The sequence below is a fragment of the Lactuca virosa genome, chromosome 2, assembly GCF_052849685.1.
Source record: "Lactuca virosa cultivar CGN04683 chromosome 2, Lactuca_virosa_CGN04683_v6, whole genome shotgun sequence".
In the NCBI taxonomy this organism is placed as follows: Eukaryota; Viridiplantae; Streptophyta; class Magnoliopsida; order Asterales; family Asteraceae; genus Lactuca; species Lactuca virosa.
The window spans coordinates 265,441,437-265,458,044 of NC_136427.1; the positions used below are offsets into that span (position 1 = coordinate 265,441,437).

Here is a 16,608-nt window from a genome sequence, read left to right on the forward strand (position 1 = left end):
CTATAGGGTGCAAATGGATCTTCAAGAAGAAGACCGACATAGATGGTAATGTACACACTTATAAGGCACGACTGGTTGCAAAGGGTTTCTCACAAACTCCGGGAGTTGATTATGATGAGACCTTTTCTCTAGTGGCCAAGATTAAGTCTATTAGGGTTCTGTTAGCCATAGCTGCATTTCATGACTATGAAATATGGCAAATGGATGTCAAAACCGCTTTCCTTAATGGAAAGTTGGCTGAGGATGTTTACATGAGTCAGCCAGAGGGTTTTGTCAATATAGAGTACCCTAATAAAGTGTGTAAGCTTGGGAAATCCATTTATGGGTTAAAGCAAGCACCTCGCAGATGGAATCTTTGCTTTGATGAGAAAGTCAAAGAATTTGGCTTTTCTAGGAGTGAAGATGAATCTAGTGTATATGTCAAGGCTAGTGGGAGTATAGTTAGCTTTTTGGTATTGTATATGGATGACATACTACTCATAGGAAATGACATCCCAATTCTGCAGGAAGTTAAGTCCTGGCTTGGGAAGTGTTTCTCTATGAAGGACCTAGGAGAAGCTGCCTATATTCTAGGGATAAGGATCTTGAGAGACCGGAGTAAAAGACTAATTGGACTTAGTCAGAGTACTTACTTGGATAAGGTGTTGAAGAGATTCGACAAGCAGGACTCCAAGAAAGGAGAGTTACCCATCCAGAGTAATGCCAGATTGAGTAAGACACAAAGCCCTAGTATTGAGGCTGAGATAGCAGAAATGAGTCGAATACCTTATGCTTTGGCTGTAGGATCGATCATGTATGCTATGACGTGTACTCGACCTGATGTAGCCTTTGCTTTGAGCATGGTTAGCAAGTATCAGGGGAACCCTGGCAAGGCACACTGGACTGCGGTAAAGAATATCCTCAAGTACCTACGGAGGACTAAGGACTGGGTCCTTACCCTCGGTGGGAGTGAAGACTTGAGAGTTGTAGGGTATAGTGATGCTAGCTTTCAGACTGATAGGGATAATTTCCGCTCTCAGTCAGGCTGGGTCTTTACCTTAAATGGAGGAGCAATTTCTTGGAAGAGTTCCAAGCAAGAGACAGTGGCTGATTCAACTTGCGAATCAGAGTATATAGCAGCTAGCGAGGCAGCAAAGGAGGCGATATGGCTGAAGAACTTCATTGGAGACCTTGGAGTTGTACCAGCTATTAAAGAGCCAATGGAAATTTTCTGTGATAGTGAAAGTGCAGTTGCCTTAGCCAAGGAACCAAGGGATCACGGGAGATCTAGACACATCGACAGAAAATACCATTTCATCAGACATCGAATAGAAGAAGGACTCCTCGTGGCAAAGAGGGTATCATCGGATGAGAATCCAGCAGATCCCCTCACGAAAGGACTGACTCGGGTTAAGCATCTCCAGCATGCTCGGAGCATAGGGCTGAAGGATGATATTAGATTTAGTAGTTAGATAACCTTGAAATTTGTAAAGTGTAATTGACATTAGATGATGAATAAAAGGTGTTTTATTTATGAGTAAAGTGTTGCTATCTCTTGTCGATCGTTTACTATATTTCTTTTGCATGTTTTGACTTCCAGAATAATTATGTTTGGTATATCATATTATTCGAACCTCCACAGTCGGTCATATGTCGGAAGTAGGTATGAATCAAGACTGTCATGATTGGTTGCAGAGGTCTAAGTTGTTGGACATGGCTACAACACTCATGAGTGCTCATAAGTTCTGAGCATTGGACTCAATCCACGCTCACTGGAATCACTTCATGGAATTTATCTCGAGTGATCGTGAGACGGTAATATCATATAAGTCTTCAAACCTAGATATATGATTTGTTACTTATGAGTTGGTTATGCATTGATTGTACGAAAACGCATTGGTAACTCGATGTTATAAAACGTGCTCTTGTGTATAATTCAATGAGTAGTAGAACAAACATATGAGTCGAAGTTTATATGTTCCTTCTTGGATTAGAAGCTGATATCTGGGCCCCTCGATGATTTTGTTTTGACCTATGTACCGGGCCCGGTCAGAACTAAGTTGATGTGTTCAATTGAGTTCTATGTCAAACAAATCGGAAATCGGGAAACAAACTGCTGGACACAAAGTAAGACACTGTTCCATGTATTTGTCCGGCTGATATCTAGAACAGAGGATTATATGATCACTTATCTTAAATGGCGTATCATCATCTTCTCAGTTCCGAGAGACCTTGAAAGAGCTATGATTGCCGATCGGTTCCTGAAGTATTGCAGTTATAGTTATTAGACTTATCCAAGTGGGAGACTGTTGGATAAGGTGTCTAAGTCCATAACTATTTCTGGTATGTACTTGACCCGACCCGGCATGGTCCATTTGGGTTGCATGGCACCATGCAATTGAATAAACTAAAATGAGAGAAATAACACTTATGGTTTATTAATATATTATAAGTTCTAATATATTAATAATATTATTTAATTAGTTTGATCAAGAATTAATTTAGAATTAATTAAGTGATCAAAAGATAACTAATTAAATATATGGGTAGATTATGTAAATCTTCCATATCTTATATAGTGGGCTAAGAGGCTCCATGGATTATCAAGTTGGGTTCCACCCATAGGATGCTCCATGGATGCTCCATGGGAGTTACAAACCCATGGGTCATGGAAATGAAGAGTCATGACACATTAGGGTTTACATGGTGTAACCCTAGATGTGTCAACACTATATAAGAAACCCATTCTACACCAAAATTGGCTACACATAAGAAACAAGAGGGCTAGAGCCGATTTTGCAAGTGTAAGATTCTCTCAAAGTTTACTCCTTTGCATTTGGTGTTGTGTGAAGCATTTGAGGCATCACACTTGGGGTGCTAGGCTCACAAGGTTTCAAGGATCATAATCAACAACAAGGTAAGTTATTCTATCTTTCATTCAAGTTAAAAATGTTCCCCATGTATGCTAGATAGGAATATAACCTTGGAATTCAACTTTGCATGATTATTAGACAAACATAGATCCAAGGTTATTAGGGTTGCATGTACACTTAGGAAGTGTTAGAATGCTCAAAACCCATCAGATTTGTAGCACCCGATTCCTGGTACGCATTAAATTCAAGCATTTTTATGTTTTTCCCTGGGACTCGACGAGTCGGAGGACCCACTCGTTGAGTAGAGTCAAGACCCGCAGACATCTTAAGTGACCTACTCGACGAGTCGGAAGACGGACTCGGCGAGTAGGCGCTGTGCGAGTAAAACCCTAAATCTGAGGGTTTCCACCCTATATAAACACCTTAACTCAGCCTCCCTTGTCCCTAACACTCCCTTAGAGCTGGATATCGAAACCCTAGCTGTTTGTGTGTGTTAAGGCCATTTTGGTGTTCTTGGTTGGTTTGTGAAGCTTGGAAGGAAAGGGGAAGCTGGGATTTCGAGTTGGGACTTGTAGATCCAGAGATCTTACTTCATCTTCAGCTCAAGCAAGGTAAATGCCCCCTGTTTTGGTCTTCCTTTTTGGTTGTTCATCTTTAGGGCCTAGAGTCATGGTGCATTTAGGGCTTCTTAAGCCATTTTCGGAATTGTAAGGTGATTCATGGGGTTCTACTTCCAGATCTGAGTCATTGGAGGGGTTTCATGGCATAAAGGTGCCAACTTTATGGCCATGAGAGCCCCATGCACATTGTAGAGCACCTTCAATGGACTTTTGAGCTAAAAACCCCATGCATGTGCATCAAGTTTGGAACTTTACGTATAAAATGGACATTAGGAGGTCAGATCTATGGTTTTGGTGTGTTAAATCCCATGTAGATCGACTGTATAGAAATGGTCAAGGTTGGACTCGGCGAGTCGTTCTTGGGACTCGGCGAGTCGGTGCGCTTTCAGCCATCTTAAACCCTTCTGCGATGGTCAGTTGTTAGAAGAGGGAGTCCCATTGCTGTTTAGACGTGTTGGGAGACCTCGAGTTCATAGGACTAGACGAGTGCTAGAACAGACTTGGCGAGTCCAAGGCAATTTCCCAAATCTTGAAGATGAACTCGACGAGTTGTTCATACAACTCGGCGAGTCGAAGACAGGACTGGTTCATAGGATGAGGATGAACTCGACGAGTTGTTCATACAACTCGGCGAGTCGGTTGAAGGTTCATTCGATGTTCGCATAAAAGGGGAACTCGTCGAGTCATTTCTAAACTCGACGAGTAGAGTCGTGGATGAGGACAATTAAAAGGATAGGGACTCGACGAGTTAGCGGACCAACTCGGCGAGTCAGGTCAACTGGAAGTTGACTTTGACTTTGACTTTGACTTTGACTTGGTCTTGGTTAGGGGTAAAATAGTCATTTTACCCTAAGAGTAGATATCAGATTCTGACTGAGTGTTTTGTGGGGATTATAGTCAGAGGATTTTCGGAGCAGCAGCAGACAGAGACTTCCCGCACAGATTATCAGCAGCTACTCGTTTGAGGTGAGTTACCTTCCGGTAGCGGTGGGTCTACGGCCACAATTCCGGCCCACCAGTAGGAGTTGTATGTTAAATGATTGTCTTTGTGATATCATCTAGGTTTGCTACTACCTGATATGTTATATGTTAGCATGATATGTTATATGTGATAGTAGTAGAGTTCGGTTGCTAGGACCGAAGGGTAGGTCAGACACCTCAGATACATCTGACAGTATGTGATGATATGTTTATATGCTGGCATGATATGTTATATGTGATAGTAGCAGTAGGGGGTGGAATAGTCCCCGAGGGTCGGTTGTTAGGACCGACGGGTAGGTCAGCACCCCAGAATGGCTTGACATGGGTAGGTCGGCACCCCAGAATGGCCGTACGGGTAGGTCAGCACCCCAGAATTGCCCGACAGTATGTATGCTATGTGAACATATGGTATGTGGTACGCTGGGGGAACTCACTAAGCTTCGTGCTTACAGTTTACAGTTTTGGTTTCAGGTACCTCTTCAGCGAAGGGGAAGGAGCTGGCGCGGTAGCAGCACATCATACACACACGCATTGATTTTCCGCACTTGAGATATTCTGGGATTGTACTCTGACATGTTGCTATTATATGTTTTGGGTTTTCATACATGATACATTGATTCACAAAATGATATCTTGTTACGTAGTTTTCTTATGAATGTTTTTATAATCAGTTAATTAAAATGAAAATTTTGGACTCGAAATTTGGGATGTTACACATGTCATAAAGTATCAAAAAACAACTAGTGATTAAGTAACAAAGCAAATGACAAAAGGACTTGGTGTGTTTAAATCATAAAACTAAACTTCAGGAATAAAGTGGTCATCATCATCTTCATCTTCAACCACCGTTGTCTCATGGAAACCAATATCATCTTCCTCCTCCTCATCCTCTTCATCTAAGTCAACAAGTTGGCTTTTAGCTTTGTCTTTAACATTAGGCACTTTGTTTAGGTTCATCGGTCCTACAAATAAATAAAGCTTGAATTTATTAAACTTGATACTTATTAATATTATAATATGTAATCATCCCTTTGTATAATTTACCTCTCTTCCTTTTATTAGTACTCGTTCCTTCATCCTCTTTAAAACATTCATGAACATCCATCCATGAGATATCTTCGGGGAGACATACATCCTCCTTTTCAGTAATCCATTCATCATCCGACTCCATGTCCGACAAACATATTGGATCATATGTCTCCCCTCTTTCTTTTCTCTTTTGAAGTCGTGTATCAAGGTTGATGTTATATTTCACAAACACCAATGCATTCAACCTTTGTTGCTCCAAACGGTTCCTCTTCTTGGAGTGTATATGGTCAAAAGTGCTCCAGTTTCTCTCACATCCGATGGCACTACATGTGAGGCTCAAGACACGAATAGCAAGATGTTGAAGTTCTGGGTACTCATCTCCATAACTTGACCACAATTTAGCTACAATTTAATAGAACAAATGAGTAATAAATAATAATGTAATTATTATATATTTTACTAGGTTATATTTTTCCTAAAAGTTACCAGGTTGCATTTTCTTCCTCATTAACACGGCTGCGGATATCCCAAACATCCCGATGCTCTCATTGAACTTTACAAGTTGTTCATGAATTCTCACCATTGTTGGCCTATCATACATCCTTTCAATGACATCATACAATCCACATTTGACTTCTTTATCAGCATTAAAGTTCTCCTCGAAATGAAGACTAGTTTATAAAATAAAAGAAAGTATGTGTTTAGTCATATATAATAAATGTTAGTGAAATAATAAAAATATATACCTAGGATTAAGAAAATATCCCGCGGCATGAAGTGGCCTATGAAGTTGCATATTCCACCTAAGATCAATCTTGTCCCAAATAGGTTTATATCTTGACTCGACACCATGGAAGTTCACTTTTATTTGTTCTTTTGCCCGATCCATAGCTTCATATATATATCCCATTGTCGGTTTCACATAACCATCCATAAGTCTCAATACCTTAAAAATAGGAACTACACAACTCAAAAAAAAAATTTATAGCCTTCCAAAATTTGACATCAACCAAAATAATTCTTTCAACTAACTTCCCTTCATCTTTAGAAGCAAAGGTGGATTCGGCCTGTTCATTAGAAGCAAACAGCTGTCGAACTGGATGTTTTAACTCTTGAAATCTTTTCAATGTAAGAAAAGAAGTAGCAAATCGTATTACCCCGGCCCGTGTTAATTCTTGACCACTGGTGAACCTTCTAAACATGGATAACAAAACACAATGTCTATAAATATAAACGGTTACTTTTCGTGCTTTATCCAAGGTGTCTTTGAATGTTTTTCCACCTCCTATGTCTTGCAACATCAAGTCAATCAAATGGGCAAAACACGGTGACCAATATAAACGAGGTCTCTCTTGCTCCAACTTTGAACCGGCTAACACATAAGCCGAAGCACTATCGGTGACGACTTGGACCACATTCTCCTCCCCAATTTCTTCAACAATTGAATTAAGCATTTCAAATAACTTATTTGCATCTTTAGCAAACGAAGATGTGTCAATTGATTTCACAAATACCGTGCCACTTGGACTATTCACAAGAAAATTTGTGATAGACCTTTGTGTTTCCATCCGTCCAACCGTCGGACATAAGAGTGCACCCCGTTTTCTTCCACTCTTCCTTGTACTTATTCAACCCTTTTCAACACATTCTACCTCTTTCTTTAGGTATGTTACTCTCGCCTCATGATATGAAGGAAGTTTCAATCCTTTCCCATACTCCCCTACAAGTCTCAAAGCTTCTTTTCACAATGGAGACTTCACCAAGTTAAATGGCAACGCTTCACCGTATATAAGTCGACATAAAGCTCGAGTTACGGGCTCTCTATCCTTCAATGCTTGATTCATTGTTTTTTGTTTTCCTTTATTGAAAACAGATTTCACAGCCCCGTTCCCGTCACTCTCAACTTCAAAACATTCATCATCCATTGCCTTAGACTTGTTTTCCTCAAAATCCTTCAATAATTTTTTGAAAAGTTCTTTTGTAACTTCATCAACCACCGTGCAAACAGAAGCATCTATTTTTGTTCCAGCAAGATGATTCTTCATTCTAAATACTCCTCCAGAAAAAAAATTATTGCAATAATTGCATTGCAATCTAACTCTATTTTTTGGGTCTACTTTAGTACAATGTCCCCAAGTGATATCTGGTTTTGCCTTTCCTTTTGGCATAATTAAACTCTACAAACCAAAGAACCTGATCAAAGATAATCACATTACTAAAAAGAACCTGATCAAAAATAAAAAATTGCACACAGGGAAGAAAGAAAACGAGAACACATATAATATTTGAACATATAAAGAAGATAGATAACAACAGGGAAGACATAAAACGAGAACAGGCTAAGAAAAAGTTTATGGGAAAGAGTTAGCTTCCTGAACTAACTCACATAAGTTTAAAAAACAATATATTCCGAAAATACCCCTAGGGACTCTTTTTGTCCTAGAAAATTCGAATCTTTGAGATAAAAAAAACTGATTCAACAAATTTATTCACATTCAATATCATAATCTTATACAAAAAAAAAAGTGAAAAAGAAGAAAAAACCTTACCTGTTAACTGATGAAGGATTATGAAGTGATTAAGCAGTGAAGGAGAATTGCAGGAAAAGTTAAGAAGAAGAATCCTAAGAAAAGTCAAGAAGAAGTATCACAGGTAAAGAAAAAGAACTAAAGAAGACTTAGGAAATGAAGAAGTCTAGGAAAAAAGAAAGAAGAGACAAGAAGTTCAGTTTCAGAAAAGATGGAGCAGACATGAAGTTCAGTTTAAGAAAAAAAGGACAATACCTTTTTACACTTTGAATTTTCTCTCCATAAAACCCATCATACAGCTGGATAATAGTTTTACCCACCGGATAATAACTTTAACCATTGGATAAATGAAAGTAAGCCTCATGTTTCATGACTCGTCCGATTTACGAGCCAACTCGACTCAGTCCGAGTCGGTACTTGAACCGGACATTTTTTACGAGTCAGACAAAAAACGAGTCACCTTACGAGTTGAACCATTTTGGGTATCAAATGGCTCGACTCGTACGAGTCAACTCGTGACCCGTACGAGTTTAACAACTATAGTTGTTGGTACATTCTCCTTTGATATATATGGGGGCCTATGACAACAACCCGACAACAGAATATGATTGAAAAAAAAGTAAAGAATGATTTTAGGAAAAAAAAAACATGTGGCCTTTTTGTTCAGCATCATCGATCCGACGATGGTTCTTAGGTGCATCGGCAAATCAACGGTGGCGGCTTATCAAGTTCTTATGGTGCACTGGCGATGGTGATGTATGATTAGGGATGGATCGATGGCGGAGTTTTTGTGTGATTTAAAAGATTGTGAAAATGAGATCGATGAAGGTTTTCCACGAGGCATGGTATGGTTGAGGGAGCCTTCGATTTTTGCTACATAATGGTGACGACGATGGTGTTACTCTGGTGAAGTGGTGATGAGAAATTTGTGTGAAACAAAGAACACGAACACGCACAGAGGATTATTGAGATGTAAGCAAGATTTAAGGAAACCGATCCATTATTTTTAGATTATAATTTTGGAAAATAAATCAATTATATATAAAAATATTAAATTACCCTTTCTTGGTTAAATAATGATTTATTTATTTTCTTCTAAATTTTGATTGGTGTCTTACGTCTAAACAATAGTTGTCCATCCATATTTGAACTTCTCTCCCTCTCTCTTTCTCTCTCTCTCTCTCTCTCTCTCTCTCTCTCTCTCTCTCTCTCTCTGTAACATCCCAATGATGAGGTATTTTCAATTTCATACATACCTAAGTATGAAAGAATGTTACATTTTGACCCTTGGGTTGAGGAAGGTAGCAAGAATCACCCATAGTGGCATTTTGGTAATTTTGGCAAGGAAGTTAGTACGTTGAGTGTATGTCGTGTATGCTAGGCGTACTGGGGTGGACCCTAGTACGCCGGACATACACCGTGTACGCATGACGTACATGGGAAAACTTCAAACCCTAATTTTTAGGGTTTTGTCCATATATAAGCATCATTATCTCTCCTTCCTAATTCTATATCCAGCCTCCAACCTTCATTTTTTCATTTGCATCCCTAAACCCTTGTGTGTGGTCCTTTGAGCTCAAAAGTGTGTTTCTATGGTGCCTTTGAATCTAGGTGAAGAAAGAAGCTTCATCTTGGAAGATCAAGACCTTCTAGATCCAGGAACACCTCACCTTCAAGATCCATTTTGAGGCATAAAGTTATGAACTTGATGATTCTATGCATAGATCTAACTTAGCCATGGAATTTTCCTTATGGTCCCATCATTTGGGTATTTTGGGTATAAGCTACCCCAATCCATTTAAGTTGTCCTTTTAGTTACTTTGAGGTGTCTAGAAGCATAAAAATGTAGTCTTGGTCATATCTTTCTTCCCATGCATGTGTTTTGAGGTATTAATGGGTTAGGTGGTTAAGGTTTTTGATGTTAAGACTTTATTGGCCATACAAGACCATAAAGTTGAAAACTTTATGGTAAAAAAGGTTATTTGAGACTTGGATATGGCTTTGGATGTGGAACTTTGGAGTATTAAGCTCTTAATGGGGAAAAGGTTGAGCAGGCGCGTACACTAGGCGTACCAAATGGTACGTTACACGTACACGGTCATAACCCCGTAATCTAGTCAACCATCGAGTACGCCCCGCATACAGAAGAGTACGCCCAGCATACTCGGCTGGGTCGACTCGGCTGAGTTGGCTCGACTGGGTGTTGACTTGACTTTTGACTGTTGACCAAGTGTATTTTGGGAAACGTTATTAATTTAGAAATGGGAAATGTTTGGACATTTAGGAAATTGGGCTGAGCCGGTTGTCGGAGCTAGGAGTTATTTAGACTACATTCAGACTGTGAGGTGAGGTCTCCTCACTGTACTTATGGTTCGAAGGCACCAAGGTCGTCCCATTGGATTGATATCCTGGTTTTACCGTATGTTGTTATGTTATAGTGATATGTTAGATCTGTATCTTGATATATATAATGTGCTATGTTGTAGTGATATGTTAGATTTGTATCCTAGTATATAGGATGTGTTATGTTGTAGTGATCTGTTAGATCTGTAGGACTACCTGTACATGCTAGCTATTGATTTTTATGGTATATGTTGATATGTGACGGTATACCGGGTTGAGGCGGTCCTGCTTTGTGCTGAAGGCCAAGATACCCAGGGCGGTCCGGATAGATTGAAGGCTTGCGAGGTGGACCAATCAGACCAAAGGCCCGGAGAGCGGTCTAGATAGGCTGAAGGCCCAATGAGGTGGTCCAGTCATGCTGAAGGATCTATATGCATGTTGTTGTTTGTTATGTTTATATGGTGGTACTTTAGGGGAACTCACTAAGCGTTGGCTTACACTTTTAGTTTTGTTTCAGGTACTTCGTAGGACCGTGGCAAGGTGAAGGCGTGATCATACACATCCTTGGTTTTATGTTGTTGATCTTGGGAGACTCTGATTTTAATTAATGTTTTGGAAACAATGGTTTTGTAAGCACTTCTTTTTAGTAAATGGGTTGTTTTGAAAAGTTTAAATTAGTTGTGATTTTTGAGATGTTACAAGTTGGTATCAGAGCCTTGGTTTGAGCGAATTGGAGGAACATTCGTGTGAATCCAGGCTCAAACTAAGGAACTACAAAAGATTTAAAATTGATTTTCAAAATTGTTTTCAAAAGTAACAAAGGAAGGATGTGATGTGTACGATCAGCCGGAGCCAGTAGGTATACCCACATTTACCACACAGTTATCTGCTATTATGTTTATGATAGAACAACATGCTAGTGATAGGCTAGGGATCTTCTAGAATTGCATGATAGAATCGCCTGATTATATGATGCCTGATAGCCTAGGGTTATTCTTGAATGAAATTGACATCATTACTGTAGTTTCTTAGTGTATGCATCAAAATTATACATAACTAAGATTTTATAGCCCGAGCATATTAGATTTGGCCTTATTTCCTGTTCCTTGTATGGTTGTGGGCTTAGGGTAGAATCAAGTATTCGACTGTCTATGGAATCTAGTATTATGTATGATTAGCATACACGAGTGTTGTAGGGTTGGTAGAAGTTTCATGGATGAGTAATGTGGGGTCAGCCGGTCAATTGAGGAATGTTTTTCCTTTCTCTAGGATGTGAGGATATGATGTATGTGTATTCTAGTGTGTGTTGTTAGGGTTGTTGTGATGATCTTTTGAGGCGAATACGGGTAGGTGCGGAAGGTAGTACGGGCCCGTACTACTGGAAGCATAGGACCCATATGTGTATCAAGGAAGTCACAACCCCTAGGGTTTGTTGTTGGAATTGCTCATATGGTATGATATGCGCCTCATCTGATATTTTCTGGTATATTTCCAGTATGGTGGTTATGAGGCGATTTGAGTCAAGATCCGGATCAAGAGCCGGAGCGGGTGGCCAGGATAATCCAGGATTGACTGAGGACCAGGTTAGGGAGATGATTCATGTTGAGGTTGTTTCTATCGTCTGGGGAAAGATACTGGAGTTGTTTGGGTATATAAAGATCACCATGATGGAGTTCTTTGATGATCGATACGCTGCACTTTCTGAGGTTGCTACTGCTGCAGCTACCGCGACCGTCGCTATTGCATGGATTGATGGGGGGAGAACCTTACCGTACCAGGAATTTAAAAACATGAAGCCCTCGGTGTTTGATGGAGTCCAGTATCCGATCATTTCTTTGAGGTGGTTGTCCGATGTGGAGGGATGTTTCTTTACTTGCTCCTGCCCAACTGACCAGATTCGATCATTTCAAGCGCGCTATGAACCTTCTTCGGTCTGGAATGAAGGATTGGTGGAGACTAGTTACGAGTTCATATACTCCTGAGCAGAGAGTTGCTATATCCTGGGAGCAGTTTTCCGATATGTTCCGCTCGAGATACGTCCCTTTGGGAGAGAGAGAGAGAGAGAGAGAGAGAGAGAGAGAGAGAGATTAGCCCAGGATTATATGGACTTGAGGCAGGGGACGGAGTCGGTGACTGAGATCATCAAGATGTTCGCTGAGAGAGCATTGTTCTGCCCTGAGTTTTCTGCTTTTGAGCAAGCTCAGATGACCCGATACTTGAGCATGCTCAAGACGGACATCCGCCAGTTTGTGTCTACTTAGAGTTATGGTTCACTAATTGAGTTACAGGAGGCCGCGAGGAGGTGGGAGATTGAGATGGAGCTCCAGACGAGGGAGCTGAGGCAGGCCCCTATGCTGTCGCAGCCTGCGGTAAAGCGGTTCAAGGCCGCTGATGTTAGATCTGGTAGTCAGAGGGGCCGCACTTGTGGAAAGTTCGGCAAGGTTCATGAGGGTTCTTGTCAATCTACTTCTGGATGCCACAAATGTGGCAATGAGGTTCAATTTGCGAGGGATTTTTGCCAGTCGGCCCCAGTACCGAGCACCAGGATTTGCAACCATTGTGATCAGGTTGGCCATGTGAAGGTCAACTGTCCATTGCTTTCCGCCAAGCCGAAGTAGGCCTCGGCGCCAGCCACTCTAAGTATTACCGATGAGTGCCAGGGTAGGGCGGAGCCCCCGAGAGATTGGGGTCGTGCTTTTCAGCTCACTGCCGAGGAGGCCAGGGAAGCGCCAGACGTCGTGACTGGTATGTTTATGTTTATTATTCTGTCAATTATATCAGGGTATGCTTATGTTTATGTATATGATAGGTACATTCTTATTGAATTCTTTTCCTGCACTTGTGTTATTTGACTCGGGTGCGAGTCGGTTCTTTATGTCTCGATCTTTTAGTAGGGATTTTGGTATGACCCTTAGCGAGCTGGAGTGTCCATTGCGGGTTTCTATTGCCAACGAACATGGGGTTTTTGCATCCAGAGTGTATCAGAGTTGCGTATTGGAGATCTTCGGGGTGCCTTATCCAATATATTTGATCCTTATCCCTATAGGGGATGTATGTGTGATAGTGGGGATGGATTGGCTGAGCAGTTTTGGTGTTATGATCGACTGTGAGGGTCAGCGAGTGATAGTTCAAACCCTAAGTGAGGGAGAAATCGTCATCTACTAAGAGGGTACCAGGTTTGGATCAAGATTTTGTTCAGCGGTCAGGGCTCGATAGTATATTCAGCATATGTGTATGGGTTATCTTGCCTATGTGGTTGATACTCTGGTGGAGGAGCAGGTCTCAGTTTCAGATGTTCCAGTTGTCAGAGAGTTTGCTGATGTATTTCCGGAGGAGTTACCCGGTGTGCCTCCCGAGAGGCAGGTTGAGTTCATGATTGACCTAGTGTCAGGTGTGGCTCTGATTGCCTAGGCGTTGTACTACTTGGCACCGCCCGAGATGCAGGAGTTATCCTCTCAACTTCAGGAGCTTTTAGGCAAGCAGTTTATCAGACCGAGCAGCTCGCCGTGGGGAGCGTCGATATTGTTTGTCAAGAAGAAAGATGGTTCACACTGGATGTGCAATGATTACTGGGAGTTGAACAAGTTGACGGTCAATAACCTTTACCCCTTTCACGGATTGACGACCTCTTTGATCAGTTGCAGGGTACATCTTGGTTCTCTAAGATCGACTTGATGTCGGGGTATCATCAGGTGAGGGTGAGAGATGAGGACATGGAGAAGACCACGTTTCGGACTCGTTATCGTCTTTACGAGTTCGTGGTGATGCCATTTGGGCTCACCAATGCGTCTGCAGTGCTTATGGATTTGATGAATCGGGTATGCAGGCCGATGCTCGATCTATAAGTTATTGTGTTCAGTGGTGATATATTGGTGTATTCCAAGACCAGAGAGCAACACAAGGAGCACCATCAAGAGATTTTGGGAGTATTGAGGCCGGAATGGTTGTATGCTAAGTTATCGAAGTGTGAGTTATGGTTACGAGAGGTCCAGTTCTTGGGGCATCTCGTTAACCAAAATGGGATCTTGGTCGATCTGGCCAAGATTGAGGCGGTCATGCACTGGGAGGTCCCGAAGTCTCCTTTGGAGATCAGGAGTTTATTGGGATTAGCAGGGTATTATCGGAGATTTATTCAGGATTTCTCCAAGATTGTAATACCCCTCACTCATATGAAGAGGAATGGTGTGGATTTCCATTGGGGACCTGAGCAGCAAGTTGCATTTGAGACACTGCGACGGAGGTTATGTGAGCCCCCGGTGTTGACCCTTCCAGAGGGTGTCGAGGATTCCGTGGTATTTTGTGATGCATCCATCACTATTTTGGGGCGGTCCTTATGCAAAGGGTATGAATGATTGCTTATGCTTCTCGGCAGCTAAAGCCGCATGAGGCATGATATCCTACTCATGACCTAGAGTTGGGGGCAGTGGTATTTTCCTGCAAGATTTGGAGACATTATCTATATCAGGTCCGTTGTACCGTTCACATGGACCACAAGAGTTTATGATATCTTATGGACCAACCAAAGCTGAACATGAGGCAACACAGGTGGCTTGACATGATCAAGTATTATGACTGGGAGATCCTTTACTATCCGAGTAAAGAGAATGTAGTTGCGGATGCTTTGAGCCGCAAGTCGGCGGGATCTTTAGCTGGAGAGATGTGTATGAGGATATCCATTGATTCTCCACTTTTAGATTTGATCAGAGGGGCACAGAAAGAAGGAGTTAAGAAGGAGAAATGGAAACATGAGAGGATCAGGAGAGAGATCGACAGGTTTGTCACTGATAATCGGGGATTGTTGACCCGGTGTGGATGGGTTTGGGTTTCGGTTTCTGGTGGAATCAGGCAGATGGTTTTGGAGGAGGCTCATAAGTCTCGCTTTTCGATACACCCAAGAGCCACCAAAAAGTATCTGGATTTGAGACTAAGTTACTGGTGTCCGTGTATGAAGAGGGAGATAGCCTGATATGTTGAGAGGTGCTTAACCTGTAGGATGGTCAAGACCGAGCATCATAGGCCACATGGAAAACTGCAACCTTTGGAGGTTCCCATGTGGAAGTGGGAACAAATCACCATGGATTATATCACCAATCTACTGAAGACTGCGAAGGGTTTTGATCTTATATGTGTCACACCCCGAAACCGGCGGCGGAATCGTTCCAGGGCGGAGGACGTCATACGTAGTATCACAACCTTTGAACATAGTAATCATAGTAAACACAACCATTACATTACATAAGAAAAGTTACATTCGTTTGAGAGTGGAGAAATACATAGTTTATATACATCAGTATATCAAAAGTAAAGACGAGACTTCTATACACTCCGTCTTCTCCAAAAGTAACGAGATACCTGTCTAACGAGAACCTAAGAATACAAGCAGTTTTAAAATATCAGCATAAAGCTGGTGAGTTCATAAGCATGTTTTGTAAGGAAAAACCGGTTATTTAATCTTGTGATGAATACTTCATTTCCTTTGATTAAGATTGTTGTTATATCAAAAACCATTGTTACTGAGTTATGAATATACATAAGCATGTTTTCCCAGAAAATCCCATATTTTCTAACATGTAAGCTGATTTCCATAGAATGAGAAAAACCTTGACTAATCATCAATAAGTTAAGAAAACCATAAGTTATGATCCTGGAAATTCCCTCCAGTACGAAGTAGGTAGTTTTAATACATAAAACTATAGAAGAAAGAAAGGAATCTGTGACCAAAGGTAGTTTATTTAATACGTATTGTGAGTCGTATAACCATACTAATTTGACCCGTGACCTCCTTGACGTTCTTCAGCCGTCGTTCGATTTCCAAAATTTGTCACCCCAGGCGTGCCCGCCTAACTGTAGCTAGCAGTTTAGGTCTGGGATTGTCAGTCCCGAATAGATCTATCCACAAATTTCACGTTCTCCCTCCAGGAGACTCTGGTTATACTTCCGGAGAGGATTTACTGGTACCCCGAAGGGTATAACGAAGACAAGTCTCACAAGCTAGTATTAACTAATTTACGAGATAATTGGCCATTATCGAGTTTCGAAATCGTTTGGAACATAGTAGAGTATAAATAATTAAATACAACATAATTATTTAGCATGGTACTCTAGATCAGATATGGATAAACTAAATCAGACATAGTTTATATCTTGGCTTTGTATGAAATCTGAATCCGTAAAACAAGTAATAAGATCCCAAATTATTCACATAATAATTTGAATGTTTCGATAGGTTTCTATGCTGTTTTGAAAACTATGTAA

At 41.1% G+C, this 16,608-nt stretch overlaps 2 protein-coding genes across 2 annotated transcripts; one reads left to right on the forward strand and one right to left on the reverse strand.

The window, feature by feature from the left end:
* Positions 1 to 5,251: 5,251 nt before the first annotated feature.
* On the reverse strand, positions 5,252 to 7,050 carry LOC145158475 (uncharacterized). Its single transcript, XM_079077368.1, has 5 exons — positions 6,493 to 7,050; positions 6,229 to 6,428; positions 5,969 to 6,153; positions 5,498 to 5,884; positions 5,252 to 5,415 (listed from the first exon to the last, which is right to left on the reverse strand). Exons 1-5 carry the CDS (start codon positions 7,048 to 7,050, stop codon positions 5,252 to 5,254), a joined length of 1,494 nt encoding a protein of 497 aa, XP_078933494.1.
* Positions 7,051 to 14,884: 7,834 nt separating this feature from the next.
* LOC145158476 (uncharacterized) lies at positions 14,885 to 16,608 on the forward strand. Its single transcript, XM_079077369.1, has 2 exons — positions 14,885 to 15,296; positions 16,580 to 16,608. The coding sequence occupies exons 1-2, from the start codon at positions 14,885 to 14,887 to the stop codon at positions 16,606 to 16,608; spliced, it is 441 nt and encodes a 146-aa protein (XP_078933495.1).

Coding starts and splice junctions, on each gene's coding strand:
- LOC145158475 (XM_079077368.1), bottom strand. CDS start 7,050: ATGGAAACACAAAGGTCTATCACAAATTTTCTTGTGAATAGTCCAAGT. Junction 6,429..6,492: donor TAGTTGAAAGAATTATTTTG/GTTGATGTCAAA, acceptor CCTATTTTTAAG/GTATTGAGACTTATGGATGG. Junction 6,154..6,228: donor GGATATTTTCTTAATCCTAG/GTATATATTTTT, acceptor TTTATAAACTAG/TCTTCATTTCGAGGAGAACT.
- LOC145158476 (XM_079077369.1), top strand. CDS start 14,885: ATGAGGCAACACAGGTGGCTTGACATGATCAAGTATTATGACTGGGAG. Junction 15,297..16,579: donor ACTAAGTTACTGGTGTCCGT/GTATGAAGAGGG, acceptor ATGTTTCGATAG/GTTTCTATGCTGTTTTGAAA.